This window comes from Semicossyphus pulcher, unplaced genomic scaffold (assembly GCF_022749685.1).
Source record: "Semicossyphus pulcher isolate SPU_LCO1_2020_fin unplaced genomic scaffold, fSemPul1.0.p SCAF_18, whole genome shotgun sequence".
NCBI classification, from domain to species: Eukaryota; Metazoa; Chordata; class Actinopteri; order Labriformes; family Labridae; genus Semicossyphus; species Semicossyphus pulcher.
In genome coordinates this window covers 10,614,842-10,628,808 of record NW_027211691.1, presented here as the reverse complement: position 1 = coordinate 10,628,808, position 13,967 = coordinate 10,614,842, and the positions used below count along the sequence as shown (strand labels likewise).

The 13,967-nt window shown below is 39.3% G+C and overlaps 1 protein-coding gene across 1 annotated transcript; it reads right to left on the bottom strand.

The window, feature by feature from the left end:
- Positions 1-1,552: 1,552 nt before the first annotated feature.
- Positions 1,553-12,652, bottom strand: slc51a (solute carrier family 51 member A). The gene is made up of 8 exons (XM_069667602.1): positions 12,397-12,652; positions 6,100-6,251; positions 5,899-5,972; positions 5,482-5,640; positions 4,113-4,224; positions 2,451-2,597; positions 2,095-2,200; positions 1,553-1,935 (listed from the first exon to the last, which is right to left on the bottom strand). The coding sequence occupies exons 1-8, from the start codon at positions 12,470-12,472 to the stop codon at positions 1,799-1,801; spliced, it is 963 nt and encodes a 320-aa protein (XP_069523703.1). The 5' UTR covers positions 12,473-12,652; the 3' UTR covers positions 1,553-1,798.
- Positions 12,653-13,967: the final 1,315 nt, after the last annotated feature.

Below are 13,967 nucleotides of genomic sequence, written 5' to 3'. Positions count from 1 at the left end.
TTAATTTACAACGAATAAAGGCAAATCGTCCAATCTTTCTATATAAACATGGCAATAGTTAAAACACGAGTGAAATAAAATAATAAAAAATATATAATACATTTATAAAATAATAAAATCAGATGTAATAAACAAAATAGGAAGAGGGGTTGTGTGCTTTTTCTGGTTTTCATTAATTTCACAATTTCAAGAAAGCCCATATAAAATTAGGATAAACATAAAGCTGCAATGCAGCAGAGCCCCACCAGATATTATATAATTTGTTTGAATAGTGGGGGTAAAAAAAGGGGGGGCAAGAATCAATTAATTGACAATGTAATAACGTTTACAATTGCTGGCTTGATGGATTATTATAGGAGGCCTTTTGATGACTCCCAAACATTCACAGCTTCTTGAAAGTAATAAGCTCATAACATTTTATTAAGGAAGACTGTTCTGTAAAGCTTTGATAAATCATGAATCATTCAGAAAGTTCAATATACTTGATACATTTTATATGAAACAAAGCTAAGCCTAAGCGACATGCAATGATGTCTATTTGAACGAAGTTGCTTTCACACACTGGACTAGTGTCCAGTAAGTCAGCTACAACTACAGCAGTTTTACAATTTTTGTACAGCTGAATAACAATTTATTTTGAACTTTAATACTCTAGACTTCCGGTCTATTTGGACTGTATTGACGTTTTGGACAGCACGTACATTCGAAAGTCTCGACAACCGCACTTGGCTAAAGCTTGTTGATGCGCTACGCTGATTGGCTTCAAACCAGGAAGTTAAAATACCAACAACCCGATTGGTTGGAGGTGTGTCAATCAACAGCGTTTCCTTTGCCTTGTTTATGTACAGCCGCAGACTGTAATACATGCAGTATTACATTTATAGACAGTCAGTGGGTAAACATAAGACGCTTAGATCAACAAAAACTACCATTTAGCTAGAACAATGTGTAAAATGAAACCCTGAACACAATTTGGAGCTTAATGTGTAAATTTCGAGCTAGACTATTGTAATGTCAACTACCTTTAAAACAGGCAAGTGTAAATGCAAAAAAGTAGCCCACGCAATTTTACGGAGGTTATCGAGTTTCTACTGACACCTAGCGGCATAAGATAATAAAGAACGGTGTGAAGGGGCAGCTAAATGGTGAAATCCTTGAACAAATGACACATAGAGAGTCATTCAATGTTTGAACTTTCATCATAGAAAGTTTTACAGATGGTAATTCTGACAGTAAGTATTTTGGTGTTAACACAAGACAACATGTTGCAAAATAATGTGCAATCAAGCCTCACAAAGAGACAGCTGTTATTAAAGGGTTTAGTGGTGATCGATCATTTCCTGTTTTTCTTTTTAACTCATAAAACTGAACTGATATGCTCTATAAACTCTACAGTGATTCAGCACAACTTCAACTTAATTGCTGTCTTTTAGTCACGCTCGACAGGAAGGCCCTAAATGGGAAAGCGCGTAATTTGTCAACCAGCAGACAGGCAATTCATCATACACAGAAAATAAAATTCTAGTAATAAAGTATTTAAAAAATTGTTTATTTGAGTTTTATTTGAGCAGTTCCTTGACAGAAACAACAACAACCGGACATAAAGTTAAGTATCACCAACATTTTTACTTGTTTTTTGTGTAATAAAATCACAGTGTTTCCAAGACATAATGTGGAAATTTCAGACCTTCTTCTTTCAGACCTTATATATAATCAATAAAATCAAACACACTCTGGGAATAAAAACACTCACGCACATACACTCACACATACGCACACACACAGTTTTCAAGCAGTCTCATGGCATGGGAGCCAACTTGTCTTCGCACTCCTCATTTTCTTCCTCAGGTAACGGATCGTACTGTCGACGATACAGCAGACGTGTAACCAGCGTGATGATGAACATTTCCAGGATCAAGAGCTGCTGACTAATCACTGTGGAGACAAGTGAAAACAAAGGTCAGCTATATAAGGAGCTGCAATTTAAAGGGAACTTCAAGGAGTTATTCCCTGGTATCGGGATGGACTGCTTCATTGTTGATCGAAAAGGTAATAAAATTGAAGGATTGTTTGTAAGGATGGATGTTGACTCACTGTATCCTCTGGCTGTGGCGGAAAAGGGCGGAGTGCAGGGAATGGCTCCATTTAAAGCCAAGATGTTGATGATGGCAGTCTGCAGCTGGCTCAGGATCAGCACCAGCTATAAATGCACAAACACACACACACACACACACACACACACACACACACATGTACACTATTTAACCTGACAAACAGAATACTGGAAAATCCTGTAAAAATGCTTTGACAGCCCAATAACCTGACACGTTATTAGAAATGTATGTTTACCCCACAGCCAGCCATATAGAGTCTCATCATGGAGTGTGTGTACAGCTGTTTATGAGTGTAGAAGTTTCCAGCATGTGTTTAAAGCATCCCTCTTGTCTTACCTGGTACATGGCGTACTTGGGGATGATCTTGATTGTGCGCAGGGCCGTCCTCAGGTGCATGAACATGATCGCTACAGGCCACAGGGCAATGATCGTCAAGATGCCCACAAATGGGCCGATCCATATAGAAGCTCCGGTAATGTTCAACTGAAACGCAATCACACACACAGGTTGAGTCAGGAAGTTAACAAAGACAACAAGAGAGAATAATTCTGAGATAAGGGGGACAGAACAATTATAGTCACATTTTTAGCAATAATGCTTGCAGTGTAGTGTAGTTGGCTTTCTTCCTCTATTGTCCTCTACACTAAGTACAATTAATTTCCCTTCCAATTTTAAATTTTACTGTCTGTACAACAAAGAAGAAAACACATGCTGAAGTAATGTGCACCTCATAAATCTGGATTATTCTATCCATGAATGAATACAGGATGTGTCATAAATTCCCATTGCTTGGTACTAAGGAATAATCTAGTCATTATGAGTGTAAGTAAACACTTAGTAGATTATTTAAGAGGCTGTCATGGCAGCAACTGAATTAAAAGACCAAAGACCAGAGAGGGTGGGAGGCTTTCGTTGATGACTTTTGTACCTTAGGTTATAAATTACCTAGGTTACAACACTCATTTATATGCCACAAATGAACCCTAATAAGAATGTTCTGTAAGTAGTCATTTAACAAAGAGTTGATAATCTTTTCTATGTTACCAGATTTCAGGTAGTTTAAGCACTTAAGAAAATCAGTACTTCAAGATCCATTAAGCATTAACTAACTTTACTTAAAGCTCATTAATGTCTTGATCATTTCTTAACAATTTAAGTAATAATCTGAAAGATTTGCATTTAAATAAATGTCTGTTTAGTCACCATCTATCGCAAAATGAGGTAACACAATGGTGATTGAGCCTATGGCCCACTGATGACAGCCTTTGCATTTGCAGTATTACAAGACTGGGTGTCTGTGGCGACTTTCTAGGAAATAAATCAAAAGCGCCGTTAGTGTCGCGTTTTCCATCACCCAGCAGTGGTTGGTCTGCCAGAGAGGGTAGGCGGAGCTAAGCAATTGCTTTTCCGGTCTCTGCAAGTGTTGCAAGTAAACAGTAATCTATTACGGCTGAACAAACAAAGAAAAGATTGATGACTACAGAAACAACTTCAAAAATAAGTGAAAATCCAAATAACAAGCAACAAACTCGACGCTCAGATGAAGGCAAACAGTCTAAAAAGGAAAGCGACCATCAGCGAGGAAAATCCTTGGATGTCACACATGTCTGGATATCTGGGAAGTGTGCTCCGCAATAATCACCATAGGTGCCACCAAAGAAAGCGAAACTGAATTATAGTATAGTATAGTATTTACAAGGTAAACATGTACATACTGCTCCCTGTACTTTGGTCTATTTTCATTACTTGAGTACTTAATTTAATTTGCCTATTTTGTGAGCTGCTGTTACGAGTACATTATCCCTGGGGGGGATCCATAAAGCTTATCTTATCTTAAACATTAATTCAGCATGTTTTTAAGTAAATAAAATAAGCAAACAATGCTTAATGACTCATCTTTTAAGAGCATGAGGACAGGAAAACTACTGGTACAAACAGAAATTACATATACAATAGCATGGGGAATTGTCAATCAGCATTTCCATGTCAGTGACTCACATCGGCCAGGTCAAAGGTCCCGTTGGTCGAGAGGACAATTGAAATGATGGTGAAGAGGGTCTTCAGGAGAGCAAACTGGAAGGAGCCGAGTTTGAGGAGGAAGAGCGAGCGCCTGAAGGTTGGAACAAAGTAAAAATATTTAACAGGAGGTGATGATGGTCTCAAGTGGCATTTTTAAAAACAATAGAATAGGTAGAACTTCCCTGAATTCCCCTTTCTTGATTATTACCACAGGAAGTTTTGAACAATTCAGAGTGGCCTTGAGCATACCTTTATTGACTTTCAGCATGTCTGTCTCTTGCGTGTGCTGCAATAACATAAAAGTTCCCATGGGATGGATTCTGGTTTATTATAAAGCGAAGTGTTTTCTAACAAACCACATGTGATCCTGAAAGTTGTTGACAGGAAAGTGGGCTCTGCATCAGAGAACAAAAAGGCTGAGATTATCTTGGCTTGACTATCACCCTCATTGCATTGAACAGGAAGGTTAAACATAAAAGGATTTTCTGTGTATTTCCACTGAGTGAAAGCATGTTAAGCAGTGCAGAGCGTAAGACGTAATCACATCTGTTTGTCGTTGACTGACGCCAGCATGCAGATCCTTTTATAGAGACTTGCACTTATTCTAGACAGAGTGTACGAGCTTGAGACGAACAGTCACAACAAGTGGTTTGCGGAAAAATGTGACTTTAGCCTTACTTTCATCTGGATGGATTTATCAATAAACTATGACTCATTATGAAAATACAGCCAATCCTCACCCAGCCAGAAAGGGGAATGTTGGGACGTCAGTCTATACTAAGATGTGATACGCATTTAGCTAAAAGTTGAACGGCCAGCAGTGTCCTCACCCTGCATTCAGAGTACAAAATAGCAGTCCTCATCCTATGTTGTGTGTACAGACGATCTGTGAGGTTACACAATCTTCAAACAGGCCAAAGACCTTTGTGCTAAAGCTGGCACCTAGACCACCATGTGATTGTTACCATATTAGAAGCTGTGAGAATCTGTGCTTCATATGCATCAGTAATCACGACAACCACAACACTCACTAAAGATGGCTGAAGTATCCACAGTCGAAAAACAAATGAACCTCATGTTTCTATATCAATATTTACACGACTGACTGCAAAGCTGTTGGAAAATTCAATCTGATAAAAAACATTCTCTGTCTTGCCAACAATAACAGGATGAAGTTTCTAAATCCACATTCAGACAGTTTCTCCTGTTATCAAACTAAACCTATGCCTCAGACGAGTGCTCCTCAGAGGCTGCTCAAACCAACAGTGTTATTAGAAATGATAAGCCTTAACTGCAGAAGTTGTATCGATTATTAAAACCACAGAGTGTATATTTCAGGTTTGTTTACCGCGTGATGGCGACGTATGGAAGGCAGGGGCAGCAGCAGCAGCAAGGACCCGTGCTGATCCTTAGTTTATGTTTCCCTGCTCGCTTCAGGAAGGCCTCGTCACCTCCCACCTCCTCCAGCATCAGGATCAGGAACTTGAACACCACGATGGAGAAGTAACTTCAGAGAGATAAAAGGGGAGATTAGCAAATGGAGGAGAGTTACAAGGAAAGATCAGTAGAGAAGTAAAGATAATTATAACCATTAGTTCCACACAGATTACACAACTGTCTGAATGGTTTCTGTAAAACATTTGGTAGGGTATAAACTTCAAGTTTCCCCTCTGATCTTTTCCTGTGGGGCTCTGTTGGTAACAAAACACACAGCACATTAAGAGATGAAAAGTGAGAAAAGAGAAGCAGACAGAGAGAGACCCACCAGGCAGAGAACATATCAGTAAACATGGTGGCTCTGGGGATCCACATCCCTAGACACGACATGGCGCCAATCACCTGAAAACAAAAGGAGGGAGAGAGAATCATCATGTGAAGAGACAGAATATTAAGACCACCTCAGTAAAGGGTGTGAAAAAAGTATTTTCTTAATGCTATCCTCAGTTTCTCACAGTGTTTTTCTTACCGGTGCTGCCCCATTCACCCAGATGATTACACTCTTCTTATGGTTAGGCACTTTCCTATAGATGTAGATACACTCCTCTATGTAGATCAGCAAGGACACTGCAGCCATGAAGGTAAGCACGGAGTACAGGATGATGCTGAAGATGTCCAACTCTGGAGAGAGAGAGGGGAAATCATGAGAAATTAGCTTTTTAGCTGTGATTCTTGACCAACATGTTGTTCTCCAGCATTGATTTGACTAAAAAGAAGCTAATGGGCGTTTATGTCGTCAACGCATTTATCAAGTACTTTAAATTGTTATTCAGGATGAATAAATTACTGCCAAAAATAAAAGAATAGCCTCAAGTAATGACAGGTAAAAGTACAGCTTTAGCCATGCTAACAACTCTGTGAGACTGTACTCAGGCTCAACAGTTCATTAACCTAAATGGCAACATAAGCATGCTAACGTGCTCACCATGACCATATATTTGAGAAACATTTTAATGGTTAGCATATTAATTTTTACCAAATTCACCACTAGCATGTTTAGCATGTTGAATAATAAATTATTACCAGAAAACAACAACAACTGACCTTATAATTCCTAATAAGGAAAAGAGTCTACAGTCATGCTAGCAGCTCTGTGTGACTTGGCTTAGTGCATTGAACTCAATGTCAGCATTAGCATGCTTACATGCTCATTGCTCCCAATAACAATGCTAACATGCTCATAGCTAGAATAATGTTTACAATATTAACCCTTATATATAATCCTAAAAAAAATACTGACTGAAAATAACAAGTAGCCTCAAAGACATTTCTCAGTAAAGTAAAGTGTCTACCACCATGCTAGCAGCTCTGTGAGACTTAAACTGTGCACAGCAGTTCTTTCTTTTTTTGCTAATATGCTCACATAGAAAATGCTAACAGACTAATGGTTAGCACAGTCAATTGTTTATCATATTCATCACTGTAGTTTATGTTCATGTTAGCATGCTAAATAACCAATTTACTGCCAGACAATAACAAGTAACCTTAAAGCAAAGATTATAACAAGTTGTAACAAGAATAAGAGTCTACAGCAATGCTAGCACTTCTGTCTGAATTAACTACAGCAATGCTTTTAGCTAAATGTCAGCATTAGCATGCTAAATTGAACCGGATGGGAGTGGACCCCCACCTGGTGGCCTGGATCTCCAACTACCTCACCGACAGGCCACAGTACGTCAGGCTGAAGGACACCACGTCTGACACTGTGGTCAGCAGCACTGGAGCCCCCCAGGGCACAGTGCTGGCCCCTCTTCTCTTCACCCTGTACACCTCGGACTTCTGTCACAACTCAGAGCTGTGTCACATACAGAAGTACGCCGATGACACAGCCATCGTTGGATGCATCAGGGACGACAGAGAGGAGGAGTATCGGAGTCTGGTGGGGGACTTTGCTGCTTGGTGCCACACAAACCACCTAGAGCTCAACACCTCTAAGACAAAGGAGCTGGTCATAGACTTTGGGAGGTCCAGACCGAAGCCGAGACCAGTCCTACTAGAGGGAGCTGAGGTGGAGAGTGTGGACTCCTACAAATACCTCGGGCTGTGTCTGGACAACAAACTGGACTGGTCAACACACACCAGCCACCTGTACGGGAAGACACAAGGCAGGATGTACTTCCTAAGGAAACTGCGGTCTTTTAACATCTGCAGCAAACTGCTGCGGATGTTTTACCAGTCTGTGGTTGCCAGTGTCCTCTTTTACACTGTAGTGTGCTGGGGAGGCAGCACATCCAAGAAGGACACATCCAGACTGGATAAACTGATCAGGCGAGCCGGCTCTGTGATCGGCATGAAGCTGGACCCTCTGGTGACGGTGGCAGAGACAAGGACACTAAACAAACTGTTGGACATTATGGACAATGCCAGCCACCCTCTGCACACCGTCATCAGCAACCAGAGGAGCCTGTTCAGTGAGAGACTGCTCCTTCCAAAGTGCAGGACTAACCGACTGAAGAACTCCTTTGTCCCTCATGCCATCAGGCTGTACAACTCCTCACTTAGGGGGAGGAGGTAACAGGGACAGACTCTCTCACAAGCGGTAGCCACTAATTCACCTCACAAAGTTAATAGTAGTTATCCTCCTTTATTCAATAGTAATATTTATTTATTTCTCAAAGGGTCATATGTGCAATAAAAATCTGTCAATGTGCAATAATCTCTCACCACAGTGCAATAACCTAATACCACAGTGCAATAACCTAATTTAGTTTAATTGAACTATTACCCACTGTTTACTTGTACATTTTCTAAGAGTGTATATTTTATATATTTTGTTATCTAATTTTGTACTTTTTTATATATATATATATATATCGATAGATATATATATTTTGATCTTTATTTTTTACCCTCTGTGTGCTGATTCTTTCCTATTGTATTGTACTGTATAAGCTGCTGGACACTGAATTTCCCAGAGGGAGTCATCCCAAAGGGATCAATAAAGTTGAGTCTAAGTCTAAGTCTAAGTCTAAGTCTAAAATACTCAAAAACAAAGTGCTAAAGTACTGACGGCTAGCAGAGTTTATAGTGTTAGCATATTCACCATTGTAGTTTAGCATGTTAACATGTTAAATAAATAAATTACTGCCAGAAATAACAAAGGGATTTACAGCAAAGATTATAACAAATCATAACAAGAATAAGAGTCTATGTTACCGCTATGTTAGCGCTTCTGTGTGACTTAACCACAGCAGCACAGAAGTTACAGGATCACCAAATAAAAATAATCCAATATAATTTAATTGATTTAAATGTGTGTACCAAATCTCATTAAAATTCATTCAATAGATGTTTTACTAAAAGCCAGTACTTGAGGTTCAATCGCTGGCATTCATGCTTTGGGCCTAATGAAAAATGCAAAAATGATTATTGTTGGCAGTACATAGGGTCACAGGGCTTGCAAGAATTGTTGAATGAGAAAATGTGACTACACTGGAAACAGCATGCTACAGGGCAAGTTACGAAAGCCCTATTTAAAGTAAAACAGAGCCTCATACATAAACGAATACAGAATGTGTGCGTTTCTTTGAGGTATGCAGAGTCAACAATGATTTAAAGTTGATCTTCAAGTAATTGAAAAGTAAAGTGACAACTGCAACACGGGAAACCAAATTCAGACTGTTGGCCCAGCTCACAAGTTGACAAAATTGGTTGTACAACAGGAAACAGCATTAGTTGTTCTACAAAACCCGGGCTCTATTCTGACAGCAAATAAACACGATCAGTGCACAGTGAGCAAGAGTAGCCGGGAGCAGGAAATTTCCAGTAATAAAGTAAAGGACACATGTGGCCCCAACTAAATTAGTCAAACACATGTTTCAGAAGAAACACAACAGAAAGTGGGAGGAAAGGTTGAGTAAATTGCTTCAGCCTGCTGCCTGTAATTGCAAGTATTTTTATCTGATTCATTTACTCACTGGTATCTCAAGTCATTAGTGATAATGGTGGCAGCACAAAAACAAACAAGCAACCACACAGACATTTATTTCTATTTTGAGGATTTCTTTGCACAAGAGGTCACTATGTCCTCCGATTGGATTTGTCAAGAAGGCTTCATTTTGGATAATAATGTAATAATGTTTTATTGTTTCCTTTTTTCTCCTGAAACTATTTCTGTCCTTCTGTGTTCTGTCAGTTCTACCCTTGATCATCTGACAGCTTATGCAACCACAGATGTGCAAAGCATCTTCAGCTTTATGCCGTTTAAAGATCGTTTCTCCTACTGACAAACTGATCCAGATGGTACTTGGTACTATAGCCCCCAAATAAAAAGGTTTAAAACATTTGAGAAAAACAGATGTTTTTTAGAAACACATTTTTAATAATGATCCCTTATATTTGATTTTTTTAAAAAGAAAACACTACATCTGTGACAGCAATAATAAGAAGTAATATCTGAAGACAGTGTTGGGGAAGCTTCTTTGGAATCATATCTTTGCAGGAGACCAATCACTTCACTCTGGAAGAAGTTAAACTACAGCAAAGCTCCTTGAGGGAGAAATATAATTGGTAAAAAAAAAAGATCACATAGACATTTTAAATGTGTATTAAAATGTTAAAAAAAAGTACATTGGGCAGGTCCCCCATATACAGAGGCTACAGTCCTCGACGCAACGGCAACAGGCTCGACTTCTGCCCTTGGCCCTTTTCTACATGTCATCCCCCACTCTCCTCTCATAATGTTTACTGTCTCTCTTCAGCTGTCTGATCAATTAAGGCAAAACATTAATTAATAAATATAACAAAATGTAATACAAAAAGTCCCATATTCAGATGAGTTTAATGCAAAATAAAAATATTCTATTAAAAAATATTCTATTATGGGGTTCTGGTTTAGCTCAGTTGGTAGAGCAGGCGCCCCATGTATAGAGGCTTCAGTCCACAACGCACTGATCACAGGTTAGACTCCCTTTCTGACGATCATTTGGTTAGGGATGCACCGATACCACTGCTTTTCATACCAAGTACAAGTACAAGTTCTTACATTTGGGTACTTGCCGATAGCGAGTACCAATATGAGTGCTTAAAAATATCATTACAGTTCTCATAATGACTTTAAAAGCATTTTTCATCAGATGTTCCTCACTTTCTGACTGTAACAAAGTAAATCGACATAATGATGCAACTGTTGCTGACATTTTATCGCTCAACTTTGTTTTACTTAACAAACAAACATGGCACTGCCATACATTTTACTTTTGTGTAACCTATAACACATTCAGTGGATTTCAGTATTACACAATATAACAATATAGTAACCATATGTTAGTGCTGTCTGTGAGGACTAAGCCTTTTTCTGAAAAGTGACATTGCTCCTTCTCTGCCTACCTGCTTAACTAACGGGAGGCTAGGGTCAAGCCGTAAAGTGGTATTCAGGTGCGGTACTCGTCCTAGTTTTACAAGTATGAGTACTTCAGCTCTGATACCGCCCGATACCCGATACTGGTATCGGTGCATCCCTACATATGGTACATGTCATCCCCCACTCTCTACTCCCCAAGTTTCCTGTCTCTCTTCAGCTGCCCAATAAAAAAAGGCAAAAGCCAAAAAACAAGGATTCTTTAAAAATATATTTTAAAAAGTCTATGTTTTTAGATTGCACCCAACAGGAATAATCACTGCAGCAAGGTTACTTCTAAAAGCAAGCAACAACTTCTCCAAACGTTTGTTAACAAATAGCGATTATGAATACTAATCTGTTGGCTGGGCTTGCCTTCACAGGGGTCAAAAGAAAAAGAAAATTGCAGAGATGGTCAAAGGAGGCCCTGGTACAGTGGCGACACAATATCAAAATACAAATTTAAATATATTCTTTAATTTTATGGCCCAACAACTACACAAAAAATAACAGAAAAAGCAAATGAACGACTTGAATTGCTGTGTAGTTTTACTGTAGTTGATCTACCAGCAAGCTACTGAAATATGTAGCTAACATTTACTATTACACTAATTTCCCATAGTGTTCCACCAACCAAACGCTGTCTGCAGATATACTATCCCAGTGAATACATGGATCAAGTCCTATCAGGTCTATATATTGTAGTATACAGTGTATTCAGCATTCTAGTTGACACACATTACTCAATAAACTGACTTTACCCAGCTTCATTTGGTCGTTACCATATTGTACAATTTTGGTTTGTTCAATAAACAGAAATTATAATAAAAGTCAAATCTGTAAAGGAGACAAAAAGAAGCTTACTTGGCTTTCATATAAGCACACTTTTATGATTTATTCAGCTATTTACTACTTACGGATTTAAGTCATAAATATTGCTTAGCCCCCCCCCGTCTAAGTGGATTTTCTCTGTATGGTGCTGCAGGCTGAGGAGGGTTATGAGGAGTGAAATGGATAATCCAAAAAATTTAACATCTCCAATACCTTGGTGAAGTGGATTATTGGATAATCTGTAGAAAAAGAGCCACTGAGACTGGAATTGTGACTTTAATTTGGCTATTTATATGGATACACAACAGCCTAATGTTAAGGGAATATTTCACAACTTTGGATCTGGAAGATCCTTTGAGGAGGATCCGGGAGTCCCCATAGGAATAATATTACATCTTTTCGTTCTTCAAAAAGTGGCAGCTTCAGCCCACCAAGAAGCAAAATATGCTACAGATTAGAGACAATCGTCCAACAGCATCCCAGCAGATCCCTAACTGAGTCAAGGGACCATCAAGACCCAATTAATCAACACCAGATCGGGTTAGAAGAGAAGACATTATCTGGGGGATAAAACTTAGAGATGTTAGGTCTACTCACTGAGGATGATGTCGATGGCGAGAGGAGGCTTCTCCCTGCAGCTCGGGTCAATAACTACGGTGGATTCATTACTCATGTTTGCTGATTGTCGGAGGATTTTCCACAAATAAAACTTTCGATTATCTCTCCTGCCGCTTACATTCACAGACACTCGGTGGGTAAAAGTGAGGAGCAGCGCTGACTCTCCTCTCGACAGATCCAAAGGACGTACTGTAAGTTTCTAGAGGGATATTAAGTGCCTGCAGGGCACCCCAAACACTTGTTGCAATCCGTGGACACGCCTCCTTCCCTCTGTCAGAGGACGGTGATTGCTTGTACAATCACCACAAGCGGTGTAATTGACGTAAAAACGTGGGGTTGTGGGATGTCACGCTTTTTTTTCCCCAATGAAAGGAGAAATGAAAGCATTTGACTTGCCTTCCTTTCCTTCACTTTGACTTCATGTTGTTTTTGTTTTGTGTCTGTTTCTTTTTTTCTTCTTTTTTTTTTACAATTTTTTTTTTTTCAAATGTTTAATTTGTGGTCTGGGTTTTGGTTGTCAACTTCTGAGAGCTTTCTGTAGTTAGTTTGTGGCCATAAGTACACCATCTTTGGTATTTGCTTGCTTAATAGCTCTAAAGGGAGCTCAGAAAAACACACATCCTGCATCTGATTAAAATAGACACAGAATTTTGTCTTCTAAGGAAAATATCCTGATTAAATCTGGAATGTTTACTGCAGTAGGTGTGTGTGTGTGTGTGTGTGTTGCCTGTGGACAAGCACTCTAATCACATGCCCCCCTGTTCCCATAGCGATGTGTGCAGGGGCATCGTCATGTGAGGTATTTGTTAAGAATCTTTTTCGCTCCATTTGAATAATTTCCCACATCAATGAGAGGCCACTATGGAGACCCTAAACATCACTGAATTAAAGCGACTATTATACTGACTAGACATGATCCAATGGGCACAAAAATCTCCTCTTCTCTACTCCAGCTTTTACTTTCTTTGCTTCTTCTTCTTTGTTTTTACTTCTGAACAGCATCTGTGACCCACGCTTTATACCCAGGTTTTATTGTGTTTCATATGTGCCTGTCTGTTCAGGCAAACCTTGGCTCCAGGAGGTTAAAACAACTTGAAGGCACTGTTATTTATTTGCTCTCAGTACCCTTGATCGGCATGTGCTAACACATTTGCGCCATGGTTGCGAGAGATGGATTAGGGGCATGATAACAGGCACACACATCCTAACTAAGGTGTGTTGATGCGTTTACCTTTCTTACAAAATGTACTGTGAGTCCCACCTCTGTCTCACTTTCATCATCATCGAATCACTCAAATCAAGTCTGAGCAACTTTCCTTCCTGCTGGTTCTGGCTGCATCATGGCACACCTTAGCTTATGTTTCTGTTCCACATCATCAGGAAGGATTTGTCCAGACTGGCCTGAGTTTAGGAAATTATAGAAAGTTTCAGAGTGATCGTCAGCAACAACACAGTTTTATAAAGAGGACATTTAGGGAAAGATTGCCTATAGTAAATCCATATTTTGCTCCACTTTTTGATACAGACTGGAGATGATGTCATCTATGGAA